Source organism: Gymnoscopelus braueri, assembly GCF_963280865.1.
Source record: "Gymnoscopelus braueri genome assembly, chromosome: 2".
NCBI lineage: Eukaryota > Metazoa > Chordata > Actinopteri > Myctophiformes > Myctophidae > Gymnoscopelus > Gymnoscopelus braueri.
Window position 1 is genome coordinate 40,651,555 of NC_137604.1, and position 16,177 is coordinate 40,667,731.

Genomic DNA, 16,177 nt, shown 5'->3' on the forward strand with positions numbered 1-16,177 from the left:
CCAGCTGCACACTTCTTTTTCAGAGAACAGTAGAGATTCCAAACCAACTGCAACTTCCAAGATCACAGGGTGCAATATAAAGTGTCCCTGTGCCTCACTGGTATATACATTGTAGAAATGCATTCACAGAGCACCTTGCTTTGCTAAATGAATTAAATTCACATATAAACATGTAAAGTGTTGAAAGAGTTGAAACACACATTATTCAAACTACCTTGAATGACAGGATAGGAACAGCAGTCCTGCAGATCCAACAGGTCAAATGAATGGACTGACTACACTTCAGCTGATAACATTCAGACAGTTACAACCAAGAACATGTTCCTAGCGGGCCGATTATGATCAGCATAAGGACAGAAGTCATACACACACCCATGTTGGACAATGAAACTCATGAGTTGGAGTATTTGACATTACACTGCCCTCTCCTGGTGTTTTATCTCAACTACCAAGGACCAATTTGTAAACAGTTGGCTTACAATATTTAAATGAAAACAAAGGTTGGAGGCTACTTAAAACAATCCCATATCAATATGTATTCATTTCATTAAAAAACATGCAACACATCCTGATGCGCACGCACAAACACAAACACACACACACACACAGAGTATACATTACAATACATACACACAATAGTTCTATTTCGTTTTTATGCCTGACATTAATTTTTTGATGATTTTGATCAAGACATCAAAATCAAGTTTGCTTTAGGCTTCATTGGAGGATGGAATACCTCTCCAGTTATTGTAGGCCTCCCCAATGTCACCTCAAATACATTACTGATTCATAATTGCAATATTTTCCAGAAATGTATGTGTGATGGTGGTTTTCTTTGGTATGGAGACGAGACACAGGGAGGCACACAAGACCACTTCTGCTCGAGGGATCGTGGGCCTAAGCAGGAAGTAATGGGAGGGCAGTGGGGGGCGGGGGCAGTCCCCCACCATGTGCATATACAATGCTCTCTTCACAGCAAACCAAATACGACCCCCTCCCCTGCTTTAACGCTGTCTGTAGGATCATGGAGCAGAAGAAATGACTGAGATGGTTATGAACTGACTGAGGCTGCAAAAACATAGCTTGCTGTGTACTTAATGGTTTAGGTTTCTTACAAGGGTAAAGGGTTGACATTTCAGTAGTTTCTGATGTACAGTAGTTATAATTGTAGAGTCTGATTAAAAAAACAACACATTCTCTCTGGCGTTCACAGGCAACAGGTAGTGTTTACACAGATTTTTGTTTTTGTTTTATTCCGATAGGTGATATGCCTTCCATCTGAATTCTGTAGAAATTGAAAAACAGTAGTCATAGACATATTTCACATATCAAACTCTTTTATTTAGGTAGGCACCAACCAAATTAAACATATGACCTACTTTATTTGCAATTGATTAAATAATGTCTGCTTGAACAATATGAATAAAACATTTTTACATTACTATACTAAGTGATGTATAGATATATTCCTTTGCATGTTCAAACTGACTGACACATTATTTTTTTTACAATGCTACACAACATATCACTTTCTTTCCAGAAATAAAAATTGCACCACAGCACTGTTTCGGGGCAGCGTCATGATTTGTGACTGCATTGCCTTTTTTGAAACGCCAGCGATGGCCCAGATGGCGCTATTGAGCATATATTTTGTTTCAGGCCGTTTCCCTCCATGGTTTCTCCTCTCCCTCTCCCCGACTAACTTAGCGTTTGGCTCAGTTGATTATACAGTCCCATATTCTCCCTCCATTAGGGCATCTCTCTGCCTTTGGACTGAAGATTACACCAAAACCCAAGAGAGAAAAGTTTAACTTTCGTAGGGTAAGATGGACATGAAAAAGAGGATCCACTTGGAGCTAAGAAACAGGACACCGTCTGATGTAAGTCGTGCTTTTAAAAAAACCAAACCTTAGTTTTATCGCTAGCGAGCTAGCCTGCTACTTTTTCGCTTTCTAAGTGACCTGTGTAGCTAACGTAATGGTGACCACATGGGCTTTAGGTTGTGTTTTCTTATATATTAGTAGGGCGGAAAATACTTGTAACGAGCTGATCGCATTATACTGCCTTGGATTGGGCGTGAATGGGCAACAAGACGAGAAAAGCTTTATTGAATCGTTACTTTGAAAGCCGATTCTTCGGCTTGCTGGCATTATTGCAGTGTTTTAACCGTTTCGCAGCCTCCTTGGTCGGTGGTGCACACACGGTTCAATTCAACGTTGTGGCACATTTTTTAAACTTCTATTCACGGCAGTATTTCAGGATGATTGCTCCTCCGCGGCGTGTTGGGCATTCACAGAGGGTTTATTTTATATAGACCTTGGAAGCCATGTTTGTGGCTAGCATAACTGCTAAAAATGGGGCGCATTTATTACAATGCACTTTAAACTCCTCAGCGTACAACCAAATATGAGATCTTTCGGCATGCATCGCGATCTATTCCCGATCACGAGTTGGGTATTTTTCTTTGGAGTCATTTACAAGACCTAGATTCAGCTACGCCAACAAAAAAACTGTCACATCGTCCACGAATCATCCACCAATTAGTTGCACGGCCACTTCAACCTTTAGGACAATGTTTCCGCGCACGATACAGTTACAACTGTAAGCACTCGTGGTGTAATAAGAGTTATTTGGTAAAATATCTGGCGTGCCTCGATCAACACAAGTCGCGGAGGGAGAATTTCGTCAAATATGTAGTCATCACCTTTGGCCACAGCACATGTCAGCCGTGGCTCATTCCAACAGCTGTGAATGTGGCATTCATAAACATATCGATCCGTCTTATAGCTGATCGTAAAGTGTGAACGATCAGACGATTGTTGAACAGTTCGCATCATTCGGACAGCGGACAGGCTGTGTTTTGTTCCCGCCATATTACCCCCCCGTTTGCTTCAATGGTCAAAAGAAACCAAATACACCCCCTGTACAGCTGATCACTACGTTGCGAGTCTTATCTTTTCGCGTATCTTCGACCAGAACTTAACTTTGCATTGTTGTGTCGTTTAGGAGGAGTCCGTGTTTTGGCTTGTTGTGGCTCAAAAAAAGAACCAGCCTCCTAGAATGACACGAGAGACCCGTGCTCAGCGCTCGATGCGTGGGCACACTAAACTCGACGTTCCGCATAACGCTGCTCCGCATGCACAAAAGAATGCAACTTATCATCGCAAATACAATTCAAGCGATGTGTAATTTACGGTCTAAACTGTCCGGAAACAGCCCCTTTCTCCGTGTCAAGTGTTCAGAGAACTGCATACTGTGTCTCAGGAATCGCCATGTTGTCATTCTGTCGTCTTTGAAGCTCTGGAGAAAGGAACACTCTCCATCTTTGTTTTTCACTAAAATTTCCGTTCCGAACGTTTCCTCCGCCATTCGAACTGGAGCGATGATACAATGTTAAGAAATTATAGTCTTATCGGTCGACGTCAAGGCACTCCACTTCCCTAATAAAAGTGATTTTTGCGAATTAAAAAAAACAACAACGGTTTACTGGGCTATTTTCGCCCTCCTGTCTCCTCGGCTGGTGTTGGGCGGCTAATGGCGGGCACACAAAGCACTGAACACACTACAGCACGCAGCGTTTAAAAGGGCATCAATGGCTAGCTAGCATGATGTTAGCCAGCCTGCTAACACAAAACCACTGCGTTTGTCATTAATGACTCCATCAGCAGGCCAGAGGAACGCACTGCTCTAGATTCATGTATACGTCGTCGCGCGACCGTGTCTCTCAACCAAAATCGACGTGTTTATAACTAAAAAGGTGTCGACGTCGCGTGGACACTTGTTCGGTTGTGTAAACACGACGTTTTTGTTGTGGAGCGGACAGGGCAACGCGACATTGTGTATATTTTTTATTATCCCTCGTGGAAGCTGATTCAAAGACCCCCGAGCGATGAATTCACGTTTGGATGGATAATACAACAAAACAAACACTTGTTGTCATTATTGGTTCCCCTCTTTCTTTTTTAATTTTGTGTCTGTGTCAGAGCCGTGTCTTTGACGTTTGACAACTTTTTGGCCATAATTGTTGTCGAACAGAACAGTGAGTTGTGCAACCTCACAGTAACTGATGGAGTGTTATCAAATGAACTCCCAAATATGAAATATGTTTTATGCGCTGACATTTATTCAAAAAACTCTAATAATAATTGCTCACTGTGGAGAAGCAACGACCACCCCCATATTGTGTTCTAGGCCAGTGGTTCTCAAACTTAAACATTTCAATGACCCCCATATCTCTTGAGAGTGTACACATTTGGTTCCATTTGTTACAGACCTGTAAGGGTCCCTTGCAAATGCTAAATTTGTTTAATTGGATACATTTATTTGAAGTCAAAAGGGTGTAATCCTATATTAAAATTGCCTAGAGGGGTGGACAGTGGACGTCACAATAAATGTAACATCCAGACTTATGAGGCGCACCATTGCACCGATCCGCACCAAACTTGGCTCAAACGTTGTCCAGGGGACTGCCATCAGTATAGCCACACCAGAGAGGGCCCCCGCCAGGGGCCCCTGGGTGCCACAGGTATACCGGTCCGTTGCTCAGATCTGCACCAAACTTGGCACAAACACTGTTCAGTGGTCTGTTATCAGAATAGTCAAATCAGGGGCCACGTAAGGGGCCACAGGCACACTGTGGCTCCAATCCTCGTCAAACTTGGCACAAACACTGTTCATGGGTCTGGCATGAGAATAGTCACACCAAAAATTCACATAAGGGGTACTAAAGCAGTATTACAGCAGTGTTTAACACTTTAAATGGCCATAACTCGGTGACCATTGCTCTGATCAATCCAATATAGGGCTGGATTTTATCTAGTGTTATTAAAAGGCATGTAAGCATGCTTGTGTAATATTGCAAACCATCTAGTTTTTATTATTCTAGTTTCATGATGATTACTCGGTTTAAGATAATAACCACCAATCTGTTTGTGTGTTTTTCATGTGGTAATTCATGTTTTATTCTCCAGGTACGAGAACTTGTTCTTGACAACTGTCGGTCAAATGAAGGAAAAATCGAAGGCCTCACAGCTGAATTTATCAACCTGGAGTTCCTCAGTTTGATAAATGTTGGTTTAATCTCAGTCTCCAACTTGCCTAAACTAGGAAAACTCAAAAAGGTAAAGGCACTGGTGCACCTCTTTCTCATATGTACACTTAAAGTGCAATTATTCACAGTGAAGGGTTGGGTAAAAAGGAAATTCAGGTTCAGAGCTGGCAACTGGAGGATAATTATTAATAATTTTCCTCTTTCATGGTTTCAGCTGGAGCTGAGTGACAACAGAATCAGCGGTGGCCTCGACGTTTTAGCAGAGAAACTCCCACTCCTTACACATCTAAACCTGAGCGGCAACAAACTGAAAGACATCAGCACGTTGGAACCATTGGTACGTGGTGTGGTCATTTATAAGTCTGTTTTTGAATGACTGCCCTGGACATACGGAATATGCTAATTATATACTTGTTAATTTCTCACATGTGAAATTTTGGTTTGCATACGATGCATAATACACAGTACAAGCTCACAATAATAATAGACTTGTATGAGACACCTTAAATTGAATAATATAAAGTGCAGCAAATGACCATGGTGGAGGGTATCACGTATCAGACATGACATGACAAAGACATGAGTCTGTGGTTTCCTGTAACTACCCTCTGAAGGGAATGGCTCAAATTCTCCCCACAAGGTTATGTCTGCTTTATGCAAAACATAGATAACTGGATATGCATGTATGCATAAACAAACAAACATTATGCTTGTAGAAATCACTACATTTTTGTTTATAGCTGCTGCTATTATCCTGGGCACTTGCCTTACACAAGTTAACTGCACGAACCCTACCTTGCCGATTGTGGGAAATTCTTGTTTTGCTCGCAGCTTGTAGACATACTATTTTCGCCAAAGAGAATTGGTATAAAGGGAAATAAGGAGTGTGCCAAGTATAGAGCCCTGAGGGACCCCAGTTAACAAAGTATATAGGGTTAAAGTGGTAATATAATAGGATAGATCATCAGCATTGCAGCTGCTAGTAATGACGAGTATAGCGGTGTTAAACATAGTGCTTACACATTGTTTTTGTTATCCTACAATGACCATTTCTTGGGTAAAGCGTGAGTAGCAGAGGAACAAAGTGGAGCCAATCATTTCTCACCCACCAGTGCCTTTGCACTAAAATAAACAGAAAACGCTGTAAAACACAATAGTATCACGCACACAAATGGCCGGAAAACTTAGTATAGATTTATAGATACGTGCACAATATCCACACATGCACATTGAAATCATGGCCAATGGTCACAGCTCTTAGAGCCTACACACACACACACACACACACACACACACACACACACACACACACACACACACACACACACACACACACACACACACACACACACACACACACACACACACACACACACACAAACACAAACTTTGCTGTATTTGCTTACAGATAAACACAATTTCAATACCCAGCATTCAATGCACACATCTGTATAGCTTTACCAGGACACAGCCACCATTTATCACACAATGCCTCTTGACGTACAGAAAAAGCTGGACAACCTGAAGAGCCTGGATCTGTTCAACTGTGAAGTGACGAACCTGAACGACTACAGAGAGAGTGTTTTCAAACTGCTGCCACAGCTCACCTACCTGGACGGCTATGACATGGAGGACCGAGAAGCCTCCGACTCAGACGGAGAGGTAGACGGAGACGGAGTGGACGACGACGATGACGAAGGTTAGAAAGAGAGCAGGTTATAATCCGGTCAAACCCCTCTTACCGCTACACTGTGTAATAAAGAGGTGGCTGAAAAGGAAGCCATGTCCACATGCACAGACAGACAAATGTATGTTAATGTCATCTACAAGCGCACAAGAGCTTGTGGATCAACTTTTTTCCGGGAAGATTTTTTTGTGCAGAGTGAAAACAGAAAGGGGGCTTAATATAGATAGGGATATTAGTCTTTGTGTACAGTTGAATAGACAGATCATTAGTTTATACATTAATGCTCTGCTATAATATCTATGATTGCATACAGTAATAAAATACACAGGTTAGTCAGACCAGGCTTGTTAGCACATCAAGTGCCAGAGTTTTTTTTAAATAGGGTACATCCAGTGCCAGCGTTTCTTACCGTTTACGCGATCGTTTTAGAGCTATAGAAGCCTCCACGAGGACCCAGATGTAAACAAAAGGTGTCTGGGTGATGGTCGAGGGTCCCGCCTAACGCCTGGAACAATAATATTTCTAACGCGATCCGCCATTGCAGAGTGATTGATCGCCTGTCGAAAATGGCTTGTTTTCACCACTGTAAAAAAGTATGGAGATATGGACCTTTTTTCTCCAAATCATTGGAGCGGACGGAAGTGACGTTTTTTGGGCCCTTGTCACATCCGTCCATTCCATTTTACAGGGACCTAGGATCATTCCTAAGTTGCGTTAGAGCGCCCCTTGTGGAAAAGATTTAGAAAATAATAATAATTTAGAAAACACGTAGATTTACGGTTTTGGCACTCGACTGGTGTATTTGACTCAATGTGTTAATAAACCTACGTGCAGAGGTCTAAAAAATACACAATGCCTTGAGAGATACCAACTCTGGTAGACAATAAAACAATGAAATCAGTTCAAATCAGTTTTGTTTTTAAAGTAAGTGTTACTACTGTTACTCCCCAGGCTCTCGCAGGTTCAATGCAATAACAGCTTGTATAGCCATATTAAAAACAAATGATGAAAATGTGAAAGGCACAAGTTACTATTAACCTGTGTGGGTGGGATTTAAAAACTAACAATCATCCAAGGGCTCTATAAAAACATTTAGCATATAAAAAATGTAACAAAATAAACACAACAAAAACAGCCAACCAAACATTCACTCTGTCCTTATATGGAACATACCTGTACACTTGTATTTTCACCAGTGATGTGAAGGTTTCAAGGTTGCTTCTGTTGTTTTTGCAGAGGGAGAGGAGGAGGAGGATGAGGATGGAGAGGAGGAGGACTTCGATGAGGACGACGACGATGACGATGAAGAGGAGGTAGAAGGAGAAGAGGATGACGAGGAGGTCAGCGGAGAGGAGGAGGTGAAAGCTTGCTGTTGAGTGGTTGATTTACGTAAAAGCTTTCTACCGGGATTTCGGATGATGTAACAGGATTTGTCTTCTTTTTCTTTTAACCAAGGAGGGAGAAGTTAGTCGGGACAGAGTTGTTGACAACGACGATGACGATGACGACGATGATGATGATGATGATGATGATGAAGAAGATGGTATGTATTAATTGTCTGTTTTCAGACTTTTAATCAGTGAGGCTATAAGCACTCCAATAGACACCAGTTTTGGTTTTGAGTACACAAATGTGTGATTTCATCTTGTAGGTGAGGAGATGAAGCTAGGGAGGATCTTACCTGTGATCATAATGCTAATTCTTAGACATCGTATCGCAAAACCTCTCTTATGTACCCAACAGAGTCTCCGGATTCCCACAAATCCTAACTCACCCAGTGCACAAACCCATATTTATTTTTTGTTAGGACTTTTGGTTGGTTTAATTCGGTTCAAGTGTCATAAAGGGGAATTTGTTTTTTTTGCGTTGAATTGAGAGCTTGTCGATCGGCTATTTTCAGCGAAAGCTTTCCCCACAATAACAGAAAACAGAAAATACACTAGTATTGAGCCTGGCCCCTGATGGACTCCGATTTCCCATATGGGGTTTAAGTGGTTATGGGAGGGTGGGCGGGCGGACCTCTGACGTCTCATGTCACCACGACTCAGCCTATAAGGAGTTCCCAATGCAGCTATGCCCAAATATGGAGTGTGTTGTCTAACCTCAAAGATCTCCATATGGGCATAAAAGGGACAAGGACAGACAGATACAGAGATCTCCATATATGGGCATATTGGCATGCCCATATATGGGCATATACTGGTATACTTTTGGTGTTCGAAATTTTATAGCAAGCTTCCTAGTAATATTTCCAGAATAAAATGATCTGTAGTGAAAATGCTAGGAATCAAAGTACTGGGATAGCGTGTTGATGTTGACAAAGAGAAAAAGAAAGTGTCGAGTGAGAGAGTGTTCTAACGGTCATCGTGGTCGAGCGAGCATTGGTTTCAACAAGAGAGCGAGCGTGTGACAGGCCTGTATCCTACGTACCTGTAACCAAAACTGTTCAGTGACAAAAATGCATCAAAGCAATGTTCACAATAGGCTCTGAGAAAGGTGAAACTTGCATACGTAATGTGTTGCATGAAGAAGAAGCTCTGTTTATAGGGAGAGGGGGTGAGGGAGAGAAAAGAGAAAGGCAGGCACACTGAATGAAGGGATTGCATCAGTGCACACACAGCTGTCTTAATTGTATGATTTAATGTGGCTGTTTAAAAAGAAAGCGACGTTGACATTTTAAGATGTCGTCTTGGACATGAGATTTTAGGCTAGAAACAGAAGTAACTGCCAACTCTACCTGTTAACCCCCACGTCCCCGTGATAATGAATGATTGAGAGGGAGAAAAAAAGAATGAGAAAACCGCTTGCTTATCCTCTGTTCTTTCGATGGATTAAAGTCACCTCTCACTTGAGTATAAAATACTATACTGTTAAACAAATCATCAGCTTATCATGCAATATAAGAACTTTTGCTCTCAAGGTGAGCATGTGAAACGGTCTCATTCCAGCAAGTTATGCAAATTATTTTGCTGGAAAAAATCTGGCACTGTAGTGAAAAAACACAGCTATGTAGAACTATAGGTTACGAACGTAACCCCGGTTATTTGAGTAATACGAGCAAGATGTCTCGCTTATGGGAGAGCGCCCCCTGGCGTGATCACAGAAACATTTACACACTTCCAGGCCATTTATTGGCTGGACCTGGAGTTGACCTGACGTCATACGGACCATATGAGCAGGTGGCTCCGCCCCTTTTCTCAAAAAGCTACTGCTCTGGTCTATACTTGCCATTCAAGATAAGCAGTGTTCCTTCGCGTGAGCATGCAAGAAGGCTGTTCTGGCGAGACATCTCGCTCGTGTTACTCAAATAACCGGGGTTACGTTTGTAACCTATAGTTATTTATCATAATACTCACTCAATGTCTCGCTTATAGGAGATGTCATAAACTCCCGCATTGCAGATCTATTTCGAAGTCCCAATCAGTCAGCCTATGGGGTTTAACCCCTGCCTGGAACTGGAGGACTGCATGCGCCAAAGGCAGTGCAGTCACATCCAGTCTGTAGAACCTGGCGAAGGTCAAAGGTGAAGACCAAGTCGCCGCAGCACAGACATCCTGGATAGAGATCCCTTTGAAAAGAGCCAAGGTCACAGACATCCCTCCTGTAGAGTGTGTCCGCAGGCCCTCCGGGGCTGCAGTCCCTGACTAGAGTATGATAATTGTATGGCCTCCACTATCCAGTGAAAGAGCCTCTGCTTTGTCACGGGCTTACCAGTAAACCGTTAACCAGCATTCGTCTGGTCACCCGTGCCGCTCTAGCTCCCTCGATGCCATCGTAGATGGAGACGGGTCTCACTAGTTGCTCCTCCTGGGGCCAGGCAACTTCGTTGCGTATAGCTGCCCGTTTGAAATGTTTGTACAGGTCCGCCGTTTCGAGCAGCAGCCTTGGGCCATCCTGTGGCGCGCCAGCCGTGATCGAGGCGGCTGGCGTCGCTGGTTGGGGAATGAGGGCTGCGTGAAAGGCAGGTAGAAACATATCATCCTCTTCCTCGCTGTCCGAATAAGACAGGCTGGAACCCGACCCGTAGTGTAGGGCCACCTGGTCGTCCTCAGCTACTGGGGGGAAGTGCCCCTCGACAGCGGCGACTGCCTCCAGGAGCAGTTCCATACCTGGGAGTGGGATGTTGTCATCAACCTCCTCTGCGCGTTGATGAGGTGAAGCAGTCGTCGTAGTCCTGCACGGACATTGCGAGGGAATCTTCATCCTCTCTTTCAATCGCGGTGGATATGGCCAGCATCAGGTCATCTCTCGGTGTGAAGCGTTGCTTCCTGCCCTTGAGATATTTTGGTTCAAAAGTTCCACAAATCTCACAGAACTCCACCCCTTCGGCTAAGCCTCTGGAGGCATGTACGGGTCCTAGGTAGAAAACGCACATGGTGTGGCCGCCGTGACTCGACATCTTGCTATTGCACCGCATGCATAATGTTTGCGGGTGAAGTGGAAGTCTGCACGACCTCCTGCTCCTCTTCACCTCCGCGGTGGCCATACCGGGGTGAACACAGCGTTCGAAGCATGGAAAAAGGAAGACTTGTGCAGTCCTACAACTCTTTAGCAAAAAATATTTCCTCGGCTGGGGAATAACTGAAGGTTTTTATCCCGCGAGTCAAACCGCACGGTCCAGACGAGCCGAAAAAGGTAAAAATATATTTGTCCAACAAGCCTTCAGTAGCGTTCAGTGGTCCAAGGTATGCGCTTGTCCTAGTTGACCGGTTAAGCCACACAAAAAGCTGACGTACGGAGAGTAAATGCTCTAGATGTTCACCGATAGGGATAAGTACAGACCAGAGCAGTAACTTTTTGAGAAAAGGGGCAGAGCCCACCTGCTCATATGGTCCGTACGACGTCAGGTCGACGTAAGGTCCAGCCAATAAATTGCCTGGAAGTGTATAAATGCTTCTGTGACCATAATCAAGACATTAAGTGAGTATTATGATAAATACCTTCACAACATCTGGGAAAATATGCAGGTCTCCTGATGCCATACAGTATGTCCTAATATTGTGTCACAAGGTGATTTTAAAGGTTAATCCGTAATTGGCGTTGGACTATGTTATGTATGGTTATTACATGATATGTGTTAAAGGTGGTGTAAGTGATATGTTTTGGTTAAAACAAGAAGTTAATCATTGCTATAGAGTGTTTGTTCAATAACAGGGGTCTCCCCGTCTCTAGCTCTTAAATAAACAGAAAATAAATTTTCAGCTGGGTTACCAAATCCAGCCAATCAGAATAACCCATTTTTCAGCTGCACTTTTATAGTGTTACAGTTCTAGTTGTGTCTTATCCCGTATCCTGTATGAGTTCTCTCTCCTGATTGGATAAAATAGGTATCCTGAATTGAAAATGCATTTACTAAAGAGCTGGAGAACGAGGACCCCCCCCCCCCTAACAAAAATATATCACTGCACCGTTAACCATCAGCAAAGTAGAAATGTATTGCATTAGGATTCCTATGTAGTATGGAAATCGATTTGAGTAATTTCCAGGTCTGAATAAATATGGAAAACATAGGAGTCTATGGAAAAATATTTTGGTTTCCAGGCTGTTGTGCCTATTCTGTTTTCTAAAATACAAAATGTAGATCTCTTACGCAGAGCTGCCTGTACGTCACAGCCTGCAAAACGTCTCTCCACAAATGCCTTATAACTGTACCGAATCCAGACATCCGCAACCAAATTAGTTTAAAAGAAAATGTGTCATCATCTTTGAATTGCATATATACATAGCATCACAAATAACCAAATATTAAGCTTATCTGATTATCTATTTTTTTAGTTATGTTACTTATGTAGTGATTTAGTTATCAGAAAAATATAAACAGACTATCTTTTTGGTGTACTGTAAGTAAACCATACCTTCATGGCTGCATTCAGTGAATAAACAAGACTGCACGGACATTGTGAAAATAACTATTTGTTAAACAGTGTTCACAAGTGTGTTTTGTTTTACTCCATCTAACAGAATCGGAAACTTTATTGTCACATCACAGGTTTACAGGTGTAAAACAGTGGGTGAAATTCGTTTTTGTGAAAGCTCCATCGTTTTGATCGTTTCCAGAAACGAGAGGGAAGGAAAAAATAGAAGGATTACAAAAAAAAGACACCAACGTATCTACACATTTACACATAGCATATCACATAGCAGCCAATGAAGCAAAGTCATTGGACTTTGGTTCTCTTTTCTAGTTCCCTGGAGAACTGTACATACACATGCCCTCTGTTACTCTAGGGGTTGAAGGAAGACAGTTATTTAAATTTACATGACAATTATGGAATAACATTGCAATGTTATAGCATTGCAAATTGTCTGTGTTTGGTATTAACAGATTTTTTAGGAGCTACAGTACCTAGCAAAAATCTAATGGCAATTCTTCGGTAACATAATAGCATACATAGTCAGAATGTAACAGATGTGAACAGCTGGATTTTTAAATCGTTACTCTGAAAAATCACAGAGAAGTCACAGAGAAATCTTTGTCTGAATTTGGAATTTTGAAATGGAAAATGTGTAAGAACCCTGCATCATATGTCCGTCTATGCATTGCCATTGGTTTATTTGTGGTGATTCAGTAGGTCTGACCCCTCGGGTCAGGGTTCCACTACTTCCTGTATCACATCATGAAGGGCCCATCGTCCTGGCCAATAAACGTTTTGACCTCATTGTATAATTCCCACCACAGTTCTAGGCATATAAAAACATCTTTGAGTCTAAGTGAACCACTCGTGAACCACTGAGAGTCATCTGCATTAGCAATAGAGATTTTAAATATTTAGCAATCATTATTGAGCTATTTTCCACTCCTAAATCCTGTAGCTCCCAATTTCCTCTCCCAGTGTCTCTCCGTTTCCCCTGCTTGTGGCATTTTTGATGTTGACACTCCAAGGTTTCTAAAAATACTGTTCCTATTAGTTTATGCCAGGAAAAATATTTGTGCCGCCATTATGGTGTGGATTTGTTCAACGTATTTTGCACATTTGTGCAGTTGAAAAAAAAATACATATAAACCATATTTCTCCAAAATGGCACGATGTGCAAGGCTCCATGACACTCCTCTCAACTCTTTCAAGTACACAAACCAGTACACAAACCAGCTAAATTTGTGCCATGCCGGCACAAATTGAGTTTTTAACGGCATAAACCAGCACAATTGGTGCATTCATTTGACTTTTTTTCTTTCTTTCTCAGTGTGACAACGCTTAAGTCCAGAGATTAGTTTTTGTCTGGTTTTAGATGAGTGTGATGTTATATTTATTCATGTTATTTTTAATAGATATTTGGATGCGTCCTGGATGCATCCCTTGCTGATATATTATGGTTATTGCTACTTTTTAGAATGATTCTATACGTGTTATTAAAGGGGGTCTTACTTTCCTCCAGAAGCAGAAGCAGCCGGAAAAGGAGAGAAGAGAAAGCGAGATCCAGAAGACGAAGACGAGGATGATGATGACGAGGATGACGATTAAGAGTGAGATGAAAAGGAGAGCCTACAGAGTTACCGACCCCTTACCTCCCCACTTCCCAAACAACCTCCACCTCAAACACCCACCTTCCTCCTCCAGTTCACACCAACCGCCCTCTCTTCTCCACGTTTCTCCCCCAGCTCTGAGCTCCTTTTGTGGAGCAAAACTGTACCGGACGGGTGGGCAGAGTGGAGCTGTCCCCCCCCACACACATACACCTTTTCCTATGGACCCGAGAGCCAAACCTCCTACTCATCGATTTCCCCCTCACCTCACCCAACCCAAGGCCCCAAGGTTCTCAGGCAGCCCTCCACTCAGCATTCCACAATTTCACTGTCAATCCCCCTTTATGTGTTCCTTTATGTATTCCCGCGTGAGGACTTTGGGACTGGTATCTAGTTTTTGGGTCTGTGCTTTTAATATTTTGTTGGATGAATTTGAATTTTTGTCGTTGGGTTTATTATTTCTCTTATTTTGTGTCTTTGTTTTTTGTTCTTTTTCTCCTTCAGTTCCTTATTTTTCCCGCCCCAATAAAATTATTGCTATAGCAACAGTGCAACAAGCGAGCCATGATTTTTCAAGTTGGCCGCCTGTTGCACGAATCAAGGTTGTAGCTACATTTTTACTTTCTGTATGACAAGAAAACAACTTTGTAAATAAAAAGTTAACATTTTGAGGTTTTTCCCCCTCTCTTGCTCTCTTTCTCTTCCTGCTTGCTGTGCTTCTGTTGTGTCACAGTGTCAGTAGGAAGACATTAAGTGGTGGCCATATTGGCTGCATTGCTCAGATCCACCCTGCCGATATGCACCCTGCATGTGCTGACTGCTGGTGGAAACTGGACATGAGACTGCAATAGTCTTGTCATTCTTGTCTCAGGCAGCCCAAGTAAAAGAACACCAGCATTAACTACTTGTGTAACCAATTTATATTGCCATCACCATGTTAAGCTTTTATTTATATATGTATATATATATGTATATGTGAAGCCCTGTTCTAATGTTTGTACATTCTACTCCTGAAACTTCAGGGTTGTGTAAGCATGTGAGTAGCCCGCCTTCTGCATCAATTAAGCGATCATGGTCTAATTTAGGTGCAGCAATATTTCGCTCTTATTGTACAAGAGAATAATGTAAGCCAGTTATGCTGAATTTCTGCATTTAAAAAAAATAATGTTTTAAGATGGCATCAAAGGTGTATGTTCTCTAGGTTGCAGCCTGGCCATCTTTGAATTCTAAACCAAACGGGTCAGGCAAGCTACCTTCAACAACAGCGAGGGAAAATGTGGGCCTTCCACATGTTGCAGCCTGAGTAGTGTGTTGGGGGAGGGGCACCTTATGTAAAAGTCCACAGTCACAACCAACCCAACCAGAAAGAGCCAGCAGCAAGACAAGCCAATTTAAGCATTGCTGTTTTCTGACACGTAGAATGGTTTCTCTTCTTGACATTTAGTCAAATGCTAAATCTAAATGGTCATGTCTGATGAGTACTGTTAATAGCAGTCGTATGATTGCTATGCTTTTCATTTACTGGTAATTAGTATTTCGACACATTTATACCCCATGGGCTGGTGAGGATGGTGTTCTGTCCAGACAGAAACATCACTATAAAACAGGCAAATTAGGTTTTTAGCAATTATTTTATTTTATATGATGAATAAATCTTTGCATATTTTAAGAAACAATATTAAAAGGAAAGGGTAAATTTTCATTGTATATATATATATATATTTTACTTTTGCATACATCAATATCTTCAAAGACATCACAATAACAGTCAAAAATAACAAAATGCAGTGAAGTTAGGCACAGTGAGACTGATGTCATTTCCTGGCAGCAGTTACTAAAATGGCAAGTGTTTGCAACTGAAAGCGAACGCATGAATCTGCAACTAACATTATTGCTCTGGTAAAACGAAGACACCAACCAAGTGTTTGCAATTTGCCACAAAAGGGTCTCTGGAATGGTATTTTGTCCCCTCAAT

At 42.1% G+C, this 16,177-nt stretch overlaps 1 protein-coding gene across 4 annotated transcripts; it reads left to right on the forward strand.

Moving 5' to 3' along the window:
- Positions 1–1,339: 1,339 nt before the first annotated feature.
- anp32b (acidic (leucine-rich) nuclear phosphoprotein 32 family, member B) lies at positions 1,340–14,744 on the forward strand. Of its 4 annotated transcripts, none has more exons than XM_080449751.1 (7): positions 1,340–1,880; positions 4,971–5,120; positions 5,265–5,387; positions 6,557–6,749; positions 7,974–8,095; positions 8,193–8,280; positions 14,115–14,744. In XM_080449751.1, exons 1-7 carry the CDS (start codon positions 1,827–1,829, stop codon positions 14,198–14,200), a joined length of 816 nt encoding a protein of 271 aa, XP_080305877.1. In that variant the 5' UTR covers positions 1,340–1,826; the 3' UTR covers positions 14,201–14,744. The 4 variants fall into 4 exon arrangements, with proteins under 4 accessions (XP_080305877.1, XP_080305874.1, XP_080305875.1 ...); XM_080449748.1 differs by having other exon boundaries at positions 1,812–1,880; positions 14,118–14,744; XM_080449749.1 differs by having other exon boundaries at positions 1,812–1,880; positions 14,121–14,744.
- The last annotated feature ends 1,433 nt before the right edge of the window (positions 14,745–16,177 follow it).